This window comes from Sciurus vulgaris (assembly GCF_902686455.1).
Source record: "Sciurus vulgaris genome assembly, chromosome: 14".
Classification (NCBI taxonomy): Eukaryota; Metazoa; Chordata; class Mammalia; order Rodentia; family Sciuridae; genus Sciurus; species Sciurus vulgaris.
Window position 1 is genome coordinate 58,443,068 of NC_136475.1, and position 16,839 is coordinate 58,459,906.

The 16,839-nt window shown below is 40.3% G+C and overlaps 2 protein-coding genes across 2 annotated transcripts in view; both read right to left on the reverse strand.

The window, feature by feature from the left end:
- Window positions 1-5,352, reverse strand: part of STON1 (stonin 1) — a 50,159-nt gene extending 44,807 nt beyond the window's left edge. The window contains exon 1 of the mRNA XM_079111625.1: window positions 5,210-5,352. The gene's annotated coding sequence lies outside the window, so the exon portion shown is untranslated. The remainder of the gene's footprint in view (window positions 1-5,209) is intronic.
- Window positions 5,353-16,151: 10,799 nt separating this feature from the next.
- The window catches only part of PPP1R21 (protein phosphatase 1 regulatory subunit 21), a 104,512-nt gene continuing 103,824 nt past the window's right edge, over window positions 16,152-16,839 (reverse strand). Inside the window, exon 22 of the mRNA XM_079111647.1 lies at window positions 16,152-16,815. Within this exon, the coding sequence (XP_078967773.1) occupies window positions 16,786-16,815 (30 nt within the window). The 3' untranslated portion in view covers window positions 16,152-16,785. The remainder of the gene's footprint in view (window positions 16,816-16,839) is intronic.

Consider the following 16,839-nt stretch of genomic DNA (forward strand, 5'->3'; position numbering starts at 1 on the left):
AGAATAAAAGACTGCATATCTATACATCTATGTATATCTATGCCTATGTATATGGATTTTTTAAAATATATTTTAATGTTTATTTTTAACTATACTCATTAATCACATTGTAATATTAAGAAAGAAAAATAATCATCTTATAAAACTTATATGAAAGGCACTAAAACATTCTATACAATCAGTCATAATTTTTTAACTTAAGAAATGTTAAGAATAGAGGGAAAGTTCTTAATAAATATCCATTAAAACCTTAAGCAAAACTTCATACTTAGTGGAAAAACTTCTTCTTCTTCTTATTCTTGTTTTTGCAGGGTTGGAGACTGAACCCAAGGCCAGGCATGCGCTCTATGAACTGAGCTATATCCCCAATCTCTTAATGGAGAAACTTTAAGAGTACACATTAAAGGCAAAATGTAAGGGTACCTTCCATCACTGTCACTATTAGACATTATACTGGAGGTTCTACCCAAGGTAATAATAAAAAGATACAGAAGTCATAAGTAACTGAACAGAAAAAACAAATGATTGCTGTTTTATGTTTATCTACATTAAAAGTTCAAGAATATTTGCAGGCAGACTTTTAATACTAACAGGAGAGAGATCAGGGTGATATTAGATAAAAGAAAATTTAAATATCAGGAATGTTTTTATGGACGAGCAAACAAAAAATTAGACAATCCAATAAGAAAAAAATATCATTTAAAATATTAACAAAATCTATAGAAGTAACTATAGCAAAAGTTGTATGAGAGGCTGGAGCTATGACTCCATGGTAGAGCGCTTGCCTGGCACATGTGAGGCCCTGGGTTTGATCCTCAGCACCACATAAAAAAATAAATAAAATAAAGTTATTGTGTCCATCTATAACTAAAAAAAATATTTTTTTGAAAGTTGTAGGAGACATTTATAGGACTAAGCACTAGCAATCCTGAATGAAAAAAGATGGGAAGATCCAATATTATAAAGATGTCATTATAAATTCAGTGTAATTTCAATAAAAATCTCAACAGGATTATGTGTGTGTGTGCAACTAGACAGACCAACATTCATATAAACTCGTAAAACTCAAAAAGGCCAAGAATTTTTTAAAAAATATGAATGTAATCATAAGCAATTATTTTGTGCTTACTTATATGGCAGGGACTATTATAACATTTTTCATGCATTATCTTCTCAATTGCTTTTGAAGAGAATACTATTATTATGTGTATTTTATAGTTGGAAGACTGAGAAAAGTGAAGTAATTTGCTCAAGGTTACTCAGCTAGAAAATCACAAATGCTCATGGAGTTCAGGGTAGGATTACATTTTCTAAATCCACATCTACATACGTATAGAACATTTTTGAGACAATCCTAAAATCTACTAGGGAGAAGACAGATTACATTACAATGAAATGACAATCATCTGTGGACTTTTAAGTAGGAGCAATAAATTCAAGAAGAATTTTGTCTAGAACTCTCCACTGAGCCAAACTCTCATTTATAAGAGCAAAACAAAAACAGTTTCAGGAATATGAATACTTTGCAATTTGTGAAATACCCTTAATTAAAAAAAAAAAAAAAAAACTTCTAAATTTACATTGGCATGAAAAAAAATGAACCCAGAAGAAAGGAGCAGGGTGTCACAAGTAGTAGGCCTGTATGTGCACTGAAGAAACACAAAGACAGCAGAAATAGGCCCTTCTTACAGACACACACACCGGCTCCCTTCACACTCACCAACACTGCAAAAAACAACAAAGCCACAAATTGGTAGAGCTTTTATAATTTGCCTGATCTACTTTAAAAATCTTGCCTTGTACTGGAACTGTTCCAGAATCCCACAGGGTGCCTATAACTCCTGTCAAGCTGGAAAGTCTCGGTGGAATTCTGAATATTTCTCATGTGCAGAGCTGGTGCCCAAGGAAAGGTGAGCTGCCTCTGAGTCTGGAGATACTTTCAAAGACTTCCAAAGAAAAATGAGAGTGGGAGGTGATAGAGGTGGAAAAAAGGGACATTTTGCAAATAATCAAAATATTCGTTCTTATTAAAGCCTGAAATATTTTCCCTTCCTTTTTCTATCTACTCTTACCTTATAGTTATTATTATTTTATTTAATTATTATTATTATTATATTACATGTGCAGGGAGAAAGTAGACAGTAGTGATTGAGATGTACAGACTTTTACCACTGACCTGTATTCAAGATTCAATCCAGCATTAGTGGCTATGCAGCATTGGGCAAGTTACCCCTCTGATCCTAGTTTCTGAATCTCTATAACAAAAATAATAGCAGTACTTACCTTAAAGAGTTTTAAAATGACATACTATGTGTAGTGCTTAATGCTCAATAAACATCAGCCTGTATTGTTGTAAAAAAAAAAAAAAGAATTGAGAGCTGGATGCGGTGGTGCATGCCTGCAATTCCAGCAGATGGGGAGGCTGAGGCAGGAGGATCATGTGAGTTCAAAGCCAGCCTCATCAACTTAGCCAGGCCCTAAGCAACTCAGTGAAACCCCGTCTCTAAATAAAATACAATAAAAGGCTGGGGAAGTGGCTCAATACTTATGTGCCCCTGAGTTCAATCTCTAGTACCAAAAAAAAAAAAAAAAAAAAAAAATAGCCAAGCACAAAATCAAAAGCACCTATAATTCCACCATCCATTTCAATATATATAATTCCACTTTCTTTATATTTTCAAAGAGTGGGATTACAGTGCTTTCTAATCTGTAGCTAGCTCTATAAATTCACCCTATACCCTAAGCATGTCTTATATAGTTCAGTATTTTTATACAACATAGTGTTTAAAAGTCACACAGAATTCCTTTGGGTTTACTTCTTAATGACTCTGGCCCTCCTTCCTCTCCACAGGTACCATAGTTGATTATATCTGCAACTCATCTGACCCAACCAAATGAGAGCTGGTTGCCTTCTATTGGCTAACCATCTGAACCACTTACTCCATAGGTCAGGGACTCTTTGTAGCCTTCATGACATCCCAGCATCCACAGTAGCCTACTATTAGGTTTAAGCCACCCCTGTAAGGCCAAACCACTCAGTTTAACAAGATTCCAAGAGGGGTGAAAAACTGAACAAGGCAAAAAAGCAGTTTTTCTCCATATAGTATAAGGTTGACTCCCCGGGTATTAAATACAGGATTAGAAATTCTCAGGGGAAATTAAAAAAAAAAAAAAATTCTCAGGAAGAGGAAGAGACTGAAGATTCTTATCTGAGTACATTGTTTTTCTAAGCAACAGGGCCAAACAGGTTTAAACCTTAAGGGCATTTTTTTGAATGGAGTCACAACACTTCCTTATCAATAATGCTTTGAAACCACAGTAAAACCTTACTGCTTCACACTAATGGGGAACTGTCAAATTGAATCAGTGGAGATAAGTGAATTATATCCTTTTTTAAATGAGTTATTTTATTTAAAAAAATATTTTTTGTTGTATATGGACACAATACATTTATTTATTTATTTTTATATGGTGCTGCGGATCTAACCCAGTTCCTCCCGCATGCTAAGCACACACTCAATCACTGAGTGACAATCCCAGCGAGTTATTTTATTTTCAATGAAATTTCTTTAATTTTTTTTTTTTCCAAATGGTTCAATGCCTTGACCTGTTTTAATGGGTTGTTTGCAATCTGGTCTACTACATTCGTTACAATCACATTTATTGTTTGTACAGAAAGGGGAGTGGCTAAAGTTCTTGACAAGTGTGTCTTCCTTACATACAATACATTTTCAACATCCCCCTGCATTCCTGCTCACATAGCAGCAAAGCTTTTTCTTCCAGGTCATGTGGAAGTAAACTGGGCTCAGGCTGCTTCCCCTGCTCTGATTCTGAGTGAGTAGGCAGAGGTTTGCAATATCATCCCAATCAATCCCTAAAAAGAGGATCTCCAAATTCCAGACTCGATTTGTCCAGACCCATGCGAGAACTAGCAAGCTTCCTCTAAAGCACTCAGAGAACCTAGCTTGTCATGGAAACACTGATTCAACCATAATAAGAACCAGCATAAAAACCACAATGAACTAAACACGTCTTCCAGCCAATCAAACTTTAGTTAAAGCCACGGCCTCAGAATTTAATAAATGAGGGTTGTTTTCTTTGTGGTCCTGCTCATTTTAGCCTCGTCCATTGCCTTGTTTGCACAACTTTTGTTTAGAGAGAAGGGGGTGGGAAGACGGAGGGCTAGCAGAGCACAGACCTGCAGTCAGGCAGGCCAGGCTGGAATGCCAACAAACACTGCCCTGCCCTGCCCTGCCCTGTCCTGCCTGTCAAGCAAATTAAAACTTCTAGCCTAGAGGAGGCTGTAACAGCTTGTTTGGGGTAGTCTAAAAACAAGCTACACTTGCTTCTTTCTCCCACCAAAACAGTTGAGTGTGGAACAAAGTCTACTTTCAAGAGACCAGGTTCTGCACCTTTTTTTTTTTTTTTTTTAAGCAAGCAATCTTGTTCTCTTCTTTTTATTATTCTTCCCGTTTCTTTCAGGATTAGAAAGACTAATTATATGAAATGTTTGTCATTATTACTGGAAGAAAATAGAGTCAGTGGAGAGGTTAAAAAAGGATGCCAAACCAACAGAAATAGTAAAAATCCTAAGGAAGACTATATTTCAACCCACCCCCACCCCCCAAAGTTCAAACCCAAATGCCCAAGAATGTCATTCCTGCAGGAAATATGTGGGCAAATGTGGCAGTGCTTGTGGCTGTGGCCCCTCGGCCTAGCTTCTCGCCTTAGGGGACAGGATAAGACACCAGGGAAGAGGGTGGGGGACAGCAGCTCAAAGAGCAGGGGCCAGGAGAAAGTGAGGGTCCTGGATGTGCGGAATCCAGAGCCCCCAATAGGCTGTAGGGCAGAGCTAGTGGCCATCTGGACCCGGGGTCCAGAAGCGGGTGAGGAGCCCCGGCCCCTGGAACTAAGTCTAGATGCTTTTTTGTGCTATTAGAGTTTTTTCCTTTAGCGTCGGACCCAGAGCAGAGGTGAGGAGGGGAAGCCCCGTCGCGGCCCACCCGCTTGCCCGCCCCGGGCGCCTCTGAGGCAGCGAGTGCGGGTTGAGGAGACGCGGATGCAGCACATCGGGGCGCCGAGCGAGCCCAGGAGTTGCCCGAGTCCCGGGATCCCGCCCACAAACTTTCCCGGAGAACCGGGGTTGGCCCCACCCTAGAAAGGGGGCTCCCCAAACTTCCCTGTCTGTCCCCTGGGGCTGGTCACTCACGCGCAGCGTAGCTGGGGCTCGGACTCCGGCCGCCGCCATCCACACTAGGAGGGGAGAGGAGGGGGGAGGGGCGGGCCCGGAGCCCGCGGAGTGGCGGGGAGGGGAGGGGCTCCCGTCCCCGCCCCCCGCCCCTCTTCTCCAGCCCCTGCTCCATCCCCTTTCTCTTCTCTGGTTTCCCGCCTTGGATCCCCTGAAGTTCTACTGCCCGATTCCGCTTTTGCCTTGCTCATCTCTAGACTCCACAAGGAGGAGAGTGCGCTCACTCCTGCAAAAGTAGGGTGGTGGTGGAGTGGGGTAAAGGATTACTTTGAAAGCCTCTACTGAGGGCCTCTTTTCCCTTCAGAGGGAACCAACCATGTTCGCAGGGTAAGAGGAAAAGTAAAGCTAGCACCCCACCTTCCGCGAGCAGTCAACCCTCGGCAGGATGACCCGAGACAGCTGAGTGACAGGCCAAGCGGTGTGGCTGCGGCCAGAGATAAATATCTACTACACATACCTTTGTATGACGCCAGTGGAGTGCAGAAGAGAGGAGGAAAAGGAGTAGTCCTTCCAGGAGAGGTTTTAGGGTGGATTCTAGATCTTGCTCGTACCCGCTGACAGGTGACTCAAAAATAGTCTCAGCCTCTTCCTCAAGTGGGCTGCCTCACTGGAAGCGAGTCCGAATAAAAGGAGGAGCCAGCCTCTCTTCCCCACACATCCCGTCCCTGGGAAGACTCGGAATCCCAGGAAGGGAGACTTGAGCAGGGTTAAACAGGTTCTGAGGGGGCCGAAAAGGGAATTCCAGGATCTAGGGCATGGTCCTAATGGGGCTGGCAAGACTGGAAGGTTTGTCGGGGCGCGGTGTTTGAATGGGAAAGTGATGCTGGATATGAAGCAAAAACTAGGAAATCCATGAAAATGTTTAAGCAAAGCAATATTTTGATCCAAGTGGCATCCCATTCACTTTTATATGCCCAGAGTCTGGCATACAATAGGCACCCAGTAAATCTTTGTAGATTCTAAATAGCAGTTGAGAAATAGTTCTCCCCTTCTGCCTGGGAAGAAGGAGATTGTGCCTCATAAGAGGAGTCAGGAGGAGCTGATGAACGTCTCAAATCAAGTGCTGTGCTGAAGGAAAGGAACTGGGGCGAATCCGGCAGATTCTCACAGAACTCTTCTCTGCATTTCTCTAGCAGTGTGATTCTCTGTTAAATGCTCTTTCAGGTAGTTTTGGTTTTGACCTTAAAGTGTCTGATGAAATGGAAAGGATTCAAGTACCCTGTTCAAAAACCAACCAGTGTTAAGAACTCCTGCTTGGGGCTATGAGGGAGAAGACTGACATTCAGAGAGGCCAAGGAAGCCTGAAGTCACACAGCTGTGACCAATTTAGGATACTTTTATTCTCAGATAAGATTTCTAATTATTTATGCCTAAGACACAGAGCAAACAAGAAAAAGGCACCATGCCCTCCTCACCTCTCCATTTCCTCCAGCTACCTTCCCAGTGATGCTCAAGAGTTGAGAAAGGGCAAGTGAGAACCTAAAGAATAGGAAGTCAACTGACTGGGATCTTTTCAGAGATCTAGGAAACCAGACCGTCCTGGGAAGGAGCTGAGAGAAGTGCAGAGAGAGAGAAGGGTTGGGGAAGTGGGAGGTGGAAGAAGAGAAGGAAAAGAGGTGGCAACTCTTTGTTGTTCACTTGCCTTGAACTCCCCCCCCCAAAAAAAAATTGAACCTCTTTTGTCCTGTGTCCACCCACCCTTTACCCCAGGGCCTCCCAGGGAGACCAGCCCATCTCAGAAAATGCTGCATCTAACTGGAGAGAGGATTCATACAGAAAACAACTCACTAGAAAAACAGTAATTATCACTGTACTTAAATAGAGTCCTAAACACACATTTTGAATTGTCATCTTTGAAATAAGCAGGATGGCCTTGATTAGTAGGTAGCCCACCTGGGGAAAGAAATCTCTTCTGGAAACTTTCACACCTCTGCAAAGCAAACAGGCCCATAATTTTCTACAGGGTAAATACAGTTGGTTGAAAACCATTTTATCTTTTGCAAAGGATAGGCCCTCCCCTTCTGTGTGATTCAGCATTGCCCCAAAGGTTGCCACTTTTATGAATACAGATTTATTTCTTGTACTCCAACACATATTTCCAGAGGATTCTTTCTGGCAATGTCCCTTTGTATCAAAATCTGGTGGTAAACAGCTTAGCCTGGCCTCAATAGCTAAGCCATCACAGTCATTCAACAGCCAGCTGTGACCTCATTTTACTCTAGTTCCTGTTCTTCTCTTGCTTTACAATAAGTAGTCCCTCGCACTATGTCATTCTCCTTCTTACTAACAGGTTTCCCTTACCCCACAGCCTTTTTATGGAAACATTTAGAATTCCCACAGTTTAACAAGAGGTCTCTATAGTGTCTATAGATAGGGCCTAATAGATTAACTTGGAATTCCTTAAAATTCAAGTCAGCCAGAGCTGTCAGGATCAATTAATATAACTTCAAGAGGAGGAACAGGCTTAATTCCAAATGATTGACGAGAACATTCCTCTATAAAAACTTTTCAACAACAAGATTCTATTTAAATGATAACACTCATTCAAAATAGAATAAGGGCTTTTTGGAAAATCATATTCAAAAAAATTATTAGTGGATAGCTTCAATAACAGTTAAAATGAAACAGGGAAAAAAAAAATCCTGCCATTTTAGATGCATAATGCATTCTGACCTGATGTTTGAAGAACAAGCTACTACTAAATGACTTTTTGTATGAGCTTTGGGTGGAAATTCTAATACACTTTGGATGGAAATTTCCAGAGATAAATAAAACACCCATGTCTTCACTGAGAGTGCCAATTGAAATCAACGATATTCCAGTAGCAGTGACCATTCCGAACTTGTATCATTGGAGAATGGCTTGAGATTGCCTGTCCTTTATCCTGCAGATGAGACACTCTTAGGTATGGCTTCAGCTACACTGACCACGGCTTCAGTTGGTCCCTTGACCCAATCCCTACAATGTATCCAATTAGCACTTACTGAACATGACATTATCTAGGCACCAAGGGCAGTAAGTACAAGATCCCTGTCTCACAGCACCTGAAGCTCTTTAGAGAGATGACATACATGAAAGTAACTATATGAGATTGGTTGACAGCTTAACACAACTGAAGAGTATCCTAAAGAAACACAGAAAAGCTGAGGAGAGAAAAGTCTTCAGCATCTGAGCAGGATGTAATTGAATGACATTTTGTTCTTTGTTAACTGAACTTTACTGTTTCTATTTTTGGGCCTAGAAGATGTCACCACTGGGCTATTCCACTCCTCCCTGGTGTTTAAGAGAACAGTGGAGTTGGGTTCAGGGCTATTAAAGCCCCCCACAGGGAGGAGGGACTCAAAGGTTCTAACAGGAGAGGTACTTTTTGAGGCCTCTACTCCTGCAAACAAAAGTCCCCAGCATGTTTCCATCTATGACTGAATTCTTCTAATCCTCTCCTTATGAAAAGTTAATTCTAACACTCTCTAACCCTTTCTTTCAACGATTTGGAAGAGCTATTATGGGTTTTCCTGCTTGAATACTTTGATTGCCAGTTAATTTCCTAATTTAGAGCTAATTACTAAACTGCTTAAAAATTTAAGGCAAAGAGGCAACTACTTACTGACAAGCTTTCCATTTATCACCATGGTATCTGAGGACATGGCTCTCAGCCGAGAACAGAAACTTCCTCATCAAACAGAACAAACTATTCCTTGTCAGTGTGGCTCCCACAGATGTTTTCTTAGCCATCATCAACCAACTATGTTGCTATCTTCACATGTTAAATTAAGAAGTTTGAAGTCTTAAGACATGGGAGCAATTTCCAGGGTTAATGCTGCATAAAACAAAACTATAAATTGCACATTTTTTTCTGTCTGAGGATTTTTACTCTGAAGAAGGCTTGAATTCAGTCATTTTGGACCAACTCATTTGGTGACTTAGCTAATTGTTTCCTCGTTTTGTTTAGTTTTTCCCTTTTTTTTTTTCCCCCCACACTGTTGTTTGCAAATGGCTGATTTTGGGGTTTGTTTTTTTGTTTGTTTGGTTGGTTTTGAATGGATAATAAACTTGAAAATGGCCATGTTGGTAAAGAGTATCTGTTAGCGTAACGGCGTCTTACCAAAAGCAATGAAGAATCCAATTTTATCAGCTTTGAAAACTGAGTAGTACTGCATGTAACAAGTTAATGAAGGGGGAGGTTGAAAAATGGTTAAGGTACATGCTATTTATTGCTTTCTCAAGCCCTTTCCTTGTTCTCTCTGCTTCCTGGGTGCTATGAGGTGAGATTTTCTACACCATGCCCTTCTTCCCTTCTTAGCCACACTCTGTGGGATTACTGTAAATCGCAATGTGGACAGTGCCCCCTGGAGGTGTGCAGCCAGGTGAAACACTCTTTCCCCTTCTTATATGAGGCTTTTCCCCCTTCTCATTTGGAATTTCTTCTCACGTAATTCCAATTTGATTAAATACATATTTTATACACACATGAAATAACAGGAATAAAAAAATGAGAGATGTGTGCTTGATACTTCTCATTTTCTAAATTTCCAACAATAAGTGGATAATCAAGAAAAATTAGGAAATGTCATTTTAATACAGTCTAAAAATCCCATCTTCTCCAGTAAGTAAGGCATGATTAATTACAAGTTCCCTTTTGCTTTGGGTTTTCATTCCACATGGACTTCAAGTCCCTACTCTGTGCCTAGACTGAGAATTTCCTCTTATTTTTCACTTTCCATGCCACAAAAGGCCTGGACAGGAGAGCTGGGCTACAAAGGTAATTCTTCCCTGGAAGGACTCCTGGAGTTGAGGGTTGTTTCAAGGGTGAAAGACACCTGATGCCCAGGATGTTGAAGAAGGAAGGTCCTAGGACAACCAGAGATCTACTGAGATAGCCTGGAGCAGGCTGGGGGGCTCTGGGAGAGATTTTTTTTGTTTGGGGTGTCACTATGTTGTCCAGCTGGTCTTGAACTCCTGGACTCATTTTGAACTATTCTGCCTCAGCCTCCTGAGTAGCTGGGACTACAGGCACACACCGTAGCACCAGGCTTGAAAGTTCTTGAAGATGAAGTTGGCTGAACACTCAATTGATTTGACCACACTGAGAGGAAAGAACACACGTGGGAGAAAAATTAGGAATAAATTAGTGATGAGGACCATAGAAAACATGGCTAATAAACTTTTTTAAAAGTACAATGATTAACTTCCATGGAAAATAGAATTGTACAAGAAAGGAAAAGTATCATAGGATACTATATGACTTATTATATGACTCAGCTACCACTAGTATTTGAATAGTCACAATGAAGTATAGACTGAATATTGACCTAGTCAAATGTTGATACGCTAACACAAAGAGAAAGTATGTGAATGTGAGGGCAAGGAACAGGAAAGTGAATGAAGCAAATTCTCATCTTCCAACTGCAGTCAATTAATGATGCCTAAGAGGAAAGCAAAAGTAATGTGCTTTTTGGAAATACTGATACCAAGACAGTGACAGTGGTTTTCTCAGGTGTTATGGTTTGGATCTGGAATGTCTCCCGAAAGGCTCATATGTTGGAAGGTTTGGTCCCCAGAGCAGCAAAGTTCAGAAGTGGGACTTTTGGAAAGTGATTGCATCATGAGGGCTTTAACCTCATCAGTGGGTTGATCCAATTAAAGATTCATAATTTGATGGCATTATTGGGAGCTGGAGGAAGCAAGTAATTGGCGGCATGCCCTGGAAGGGTATGTCTTATCCCCAGTCCTTTCCTTGTTCTCTCTGCTTCCTGGGTGCTATGATATGAGGGGATTTTTCTCCACATGCCCTTCTGCCATGATGTATCTGTCCTACCACATGCCTAAAAGCAATGGAGCTAGCTGACCATGAACTGAAAATTCTGAAACCATGAGCCAAAATCTTTCCTCCTTTGTTTTTCTCAGGCATTTTATCACAGTCATGAAGAGCTAACTAACAAATTTCAAGTGCATAAAATGGGGGGTAGGATAAAGGGACTGTTTTCTGTTGTCATTTTGTTTTGCTTTGTTTATTAATAATAAATATTTTATAACAGTCTGACTCTAATAATACAGACATTTGGGGGGGGAAAGTCTCTAAGTATTATTTCTTGCTTACTGGTGTGAGACAATCCCAAGACAGGATGGACAACGATTGACAGTTTGTCATTATGTACTTATGTGATCATTTCGTGGTCTCATTGCTGGGCTGTAAGCTCTCAAGGGTGGCCACCACATCTATTTTGCTCCTCACAGTTTGCTAAACACTGAGCAGACTGCAGGCACTCTACACACACTTGTTGAATGAATGAATGATGTTAAGGTTTAGAAATCAGTGCTTGCCACTCTTACAAAGGCATGCCGAACCATAGTATTTACTGATCAAATGACTCAATGTCTGGAGATTGCCTTAAAACACTCCAGGGGAAAAAAAGTATTAAAAAAAAAGTAAAACAAGTCTGACAGTGTTCATAATGAGTGAGAGGGACACAGAGCTTGTACTACAGTCTCCAAATTTGTGTATGTTAAAAAATTCCTATAATAAAATGTGACAACAACAAATATGGTAGAGAAAGAAGTGGTTGGCAGTGTTTGTATAACAGGGAATATGTCAATAAAAATGCAGGGTGAGAAAAGAAAAAACCATATCAAACACAAACACTGTACCAAAACATTTTTTGTCTAAGACTAAAAACTAATTGGAAAAAGGCATAAGGGCTATTTAGTAAAGTTGTGGAAAGGTAAATGGAAAGAAATGCTTGAGTTACTGAGAAATTTAATATTTTATCCTCCAAATGTATACAGTACCTGAAGAACTTAAAAGGCTCATACTGCAGTAGTGAATAATCCAGGCTTAGGAAGCCAACTAAGCTGGATTTGGACCCTAGCTCCAACATGTGTTAGTTGTGTGACTGTAGACAAGTTGTCCCTCTAAGCCTAAGTTTTCTATCTGTAAAATGGGGATAGTGACAGTATATATGAGATAATGGTTGTTGGGCAGTTTAAAGAGAACCACGTGTCAAGGCCGAACTATGCCTAAGAGGTTAATATACAGAATTACACCATGCCTTGGGAACTGACAGCCAAAAGAGCAAAGATCTTGACAGTTAAGTCAAAAATGCCACCATTTTGCCAGAGACTCAACTCCAATCCCAAGATTCACATGGTCTCTAAGAGAAAAGCAGGCCTATTGCTCCAAAACTTGTCCTGACCCAGAGGCCTGAAAATTTTTACAGAGGAAAGAGGGAAATGTGCTTCATGCATGAAGAAGAAAGAGGAAAAAGTAAGCTAAGAATGGCAATACGTCTCATGTATGCACTGCTAGCAGACTCCCCAGAGACAATAAGGAGCCATTTTGAAGGCTGTATATTATGAAAGTGGGCTCTGCAAAGAAATGTTTTAGAAAAATGATCTGGTGGGAGGATTGGAATACAGGAAGATGAGTAGTCCAGACAATAGAAAGCCAGGGCTCAATTTCAGGTATTGAATAAAGAGAGGTTAGAAGTCAGAAATACTGCAAAGGCAGAAATATTCAGTAAAATGAGATAACCAATGAGATGTGCAAGATAAGGAAGAAGCAAGGGTGATTCCCAGGTTTCCAGCTTAAATTATAATTAGGAGAAGCTAATTGCTTCTCCCTCAATCCTCCTCAGTAAAGTTTATTCAGGCCCAAATCCTTGGATTCATCTCCTACTCCTCTTTCTCTCACACCCCACTCTCCAATGAATCAACATTCATTCAACAAACATTCAATAATTGCCAAGTAGTGATCTAGGAACACATTCAGCAGTGAACAAACCAGACAAAACCACCTGCCTTGGGCTGGAGTTGTGGCTCAGTGGTAGAGCTCTTGCCTAGCATATGTGAGGCATTGGGTTTGATCCTCAGCACCGCATAAAAATAAATAAATAAAATAAAGGTATTGTGTCCACCTACAACTAAAAAAAAAAAAAAAAAGTTAAAACAACAAACAAACAAAAAAACACCTGCCTTCCTGGAGTTGTATCTTTTAGAGGCAGAAACCAGCAACATCTAAAGCAAGTAGATCATATGCTAGGTTATGATAAGTATTAAGGACACCAAAGCAGAGACAAATAATAGAAGTATAAGGGAAGGAGTTGCACTGTTAGATAAATCTGTCAGCAAATCCGATCAATTCTATCAATTTCAAAATAAATCCTGACACAGAATTCACACAACTTCCCCCCTCACCATCACCATGGTCCTAGCCACCATCATCTCTAGATAGCCTCTTATTATTGAAGTAGCCCCCTAATTGGTCTGTTTCCACCCTGCTCCCTCCAATCTATTCTCAACGGAGCAAGAGAATTGTTAATACAATTCTATTAAAACCTAAGTCAAAGTAATGTCATTGCTTTGTCCCTAACTTTTCAAGGGCTTCCTATTAACACTCAAAGTATAAAGGCCAACGTCTACCACAACCCACAGATCAGTTACCTGACCTGCTGTCTCAACCTTCTAGTATCCTCACCCTTGCTCCCTCCACCCCAACTGCAGTGGGCCCCTTGCTGTTCTTGGATTTGGGGCTTACTCCATGCAGGATCTTAGCATTTGCTAGCCTTCCTGTGTGATATACACTCTTTCCCAGAGGTCTACATGACTCATGATTCATTTTCTTCAGAGCTTTACTCATTTGTCACATCTTTCCTCATCTCTCTAAAATGGCAATATCCCATCAAGTCCCCCTGCCCCTCCCTGGCTTTATGTTTTTCTCCTCAGTACTTAGAAGCTTTTAATACACTGTATATTTTACTTACCTTTGTTTTCTCCCCACACTAAGCCCAATGAGGGAAAGTATTTTTCTCTATTTTTTGCATCCCAACAAATAGGATAGTTTATTTAGTGTATAAAAGGCACTCAATAAATATTCGTTGACTAGATGAGTGTTAGGCAAGAAACACATCTGCTGAGATGCAAGAAAACTAGAAAAAAAGGGGAGGGGAATTGGGTGAGTGAATTTACCATTGACTGAACCTCCTGAATTGTGAGCTACCCATGGGTCACGTGGAAGAGAATTCATATGGCAGCATGAACGAGGGATGTAGCTCAGAATAGGTCAAAACTAGAAAGATGAGGTCTGACATCTATTGGGAGAGACTGGATGAGAAAAGCTGGTATAGAACCTTGAAGAACACTTAAAGGAGAACCACAGAAGAGACTGAGAAGGAATTTTCACAGGAAGAGAGAACAAAAATGTAAGAGAAGTGTTAGAAAACTCAGGAGAAGAAAAGATCTTGAAAGACAAAGTGAGTTATAATCTTCCACATTATAGAAAACTCAGACAAGAACAGAGATGAAGAGAAGCCACTGGACTTGGCAATCAGGTGGACACTGGGGAGGCTCATTATAATGGCTTCATTATAATGGGGGCAAAGAAGCCTGACTACCCCAAGTTAAAGGAGCAAATGGGTCTTGGAAAGATGGGAAGACAACCAACAATGACTACGTTTCCATAAAATCTGGAAAAAAAAGGGAAAGAATATGGACAAAGGGAAGAGAAAAATAAATAACTTAAGTAGCAATGACAATAATATTATCAGTAACATTTATTACTAATAAATAACCTTTATACCAGGTACTCTAAGCAATTTACAATATTAATTCATTTAATCTTCATAAAAATCCTAGGAGGTAGGTATTATTAATATCCCCATTTTATAGATTTTTAAAAAACTAAGACACAGAAATGCTAAGTAACTCATTTGTAAGTAAAAGGATTTAAATCCTGGAAGTTTGGCTTCCAAGTCTAAACTTTTTAAGGATGGGGTAAATTCAATTTGTTTGGAAGTTGGGGGCGAGGAGTCAAGCAGAATGAGAAACTGAAGATTAAATGTGAAAAGCCAAGTCCTGCAAAGGAAGTGGCACCAAAGTCATTGAAACCAGGTTAGCATTATGGGAAGCAAGGATCCCCCTGCCTCACAGTCAGGATGGGTATATGTATAAAACAAGTGTGGCAGTGAAGAGGCACTCATGCTGAGGGGCTGTGACTTTGATGGTGCAGAACTTGATTATGAGGGGACAAGGGTCAAGAAGTGGTGTAGTCATAACTGAAATTTGGAATAGAAATGCCAAGGGACTACCATGGAATGATGTAAGCTTGGCAGGTGAAGTTCCTAAGCTCATGATAGGGTTAGCTAGTCAGCATGGTTCTTTGATGTTTCCCTCAGTGTTTGGGGACCTGGGTGCAGGTGCTGTGAGATTTAGTTGCTAGGAACTGGAAATGAACAGGGCACACAAGAGACAAGCCAAGGGAGTAAAGGACTGAGCTAATCCCGAGGTCCCCTGACCCAGAATCCAAACACTTTCACTGCCATAAAGACTAAACATAACCAGAGTCTTTCTCCATGGCAGGTAGCTGAGGACTCAGGGTAAAGGTCATAGAACTGACCTTTACAATGAGCACAGAAGGAGGCCAATGATGGGGTCCCAGGTAAACCATAATAAAGCAGGTGTGAGAGGGTGACTGGTAACTGCCTAGGAAGAGCCTCAAGGGAGATGGAGCCACAAGAGGGAGTTAGGGAGGCAGGAGTTTCAGGAACCCCTTAGCTCATCTGGGGAATTGGAAATCAAAGTGAAATGGAGCCTGTGCAAGCAACAACAATCTATTTAGGGTTGTGCAAGTGAGGTGCAGGAGAGACACTCCTAAGGTTTACACTAAAATGACACAAAAATATTTATAGGATAAACAATGGGAACCTAAAGGTCTTAGGGTTCTTGTTTGACCCTTGAGTGTGCAAGCAGCTCTCAAGGCAAAACTCAACAGCATTATAAAGGATTAACTACAATTATTCCAATTTGAGGAATTAGAAAGATTACATCTAAGTCAACTGAATTTTTATAATTTTGTAAAGTCAACTTTAAAAGGTTTTGGTTTCCTTTACCAAATTTTCATAGAGACTGAAAGTTTGACATAAGTATGAATTTATTGACATGAATTTTCTTTAGCTATTATTCTAACACAGAGAGGGTACTGAAGAGCTGAAGACAATGATAATAAACCCACAGGATCTGAAGTTTGCAAGACTCACTCCCTCCAAGACAGAGAGGGAGAGATAGAGAATATGAATAAATCTTTAAAAAAGAATCTGGAGACTGCTTTCAATTATAATAAGAAGTAATGACAGTTTGACAATTTAAGCATTTTATCCAGAAACATATCTATTCCATAGATACCAAATTGATTACCATATAATTGAGTTTGAAAATATACAAAATATTTGTTATTCTTACATACTGAAATTAAAACCTAATTTTAAAAAGTGCACAGTAAAAACAGCATAAGGAAACCTATAATATCCATGGTATGTGTACTGTTTTCCATTTTACTGTCAACATCAAATTCTGTATTTGCCTTACTGGTTACAAATATATTTTAAATGTTTCAAGGCCATTTACAACACTGACTAGTTTACTAGGTCCAGCAACACTTCAGCTTCCTGAAGCCGCCAGCACTGGACATGGAGTCTCCACCTGCAGCTCTGTGCAGCAGCAGTAGCAGCAGCTCTGGAAAGAACAGTCACCAACCAGCTATTTGTGAGCTATCGACTCTTGTTCTTTTTTGAATTTCCCTGGACAAAGAAAAATATCAACAA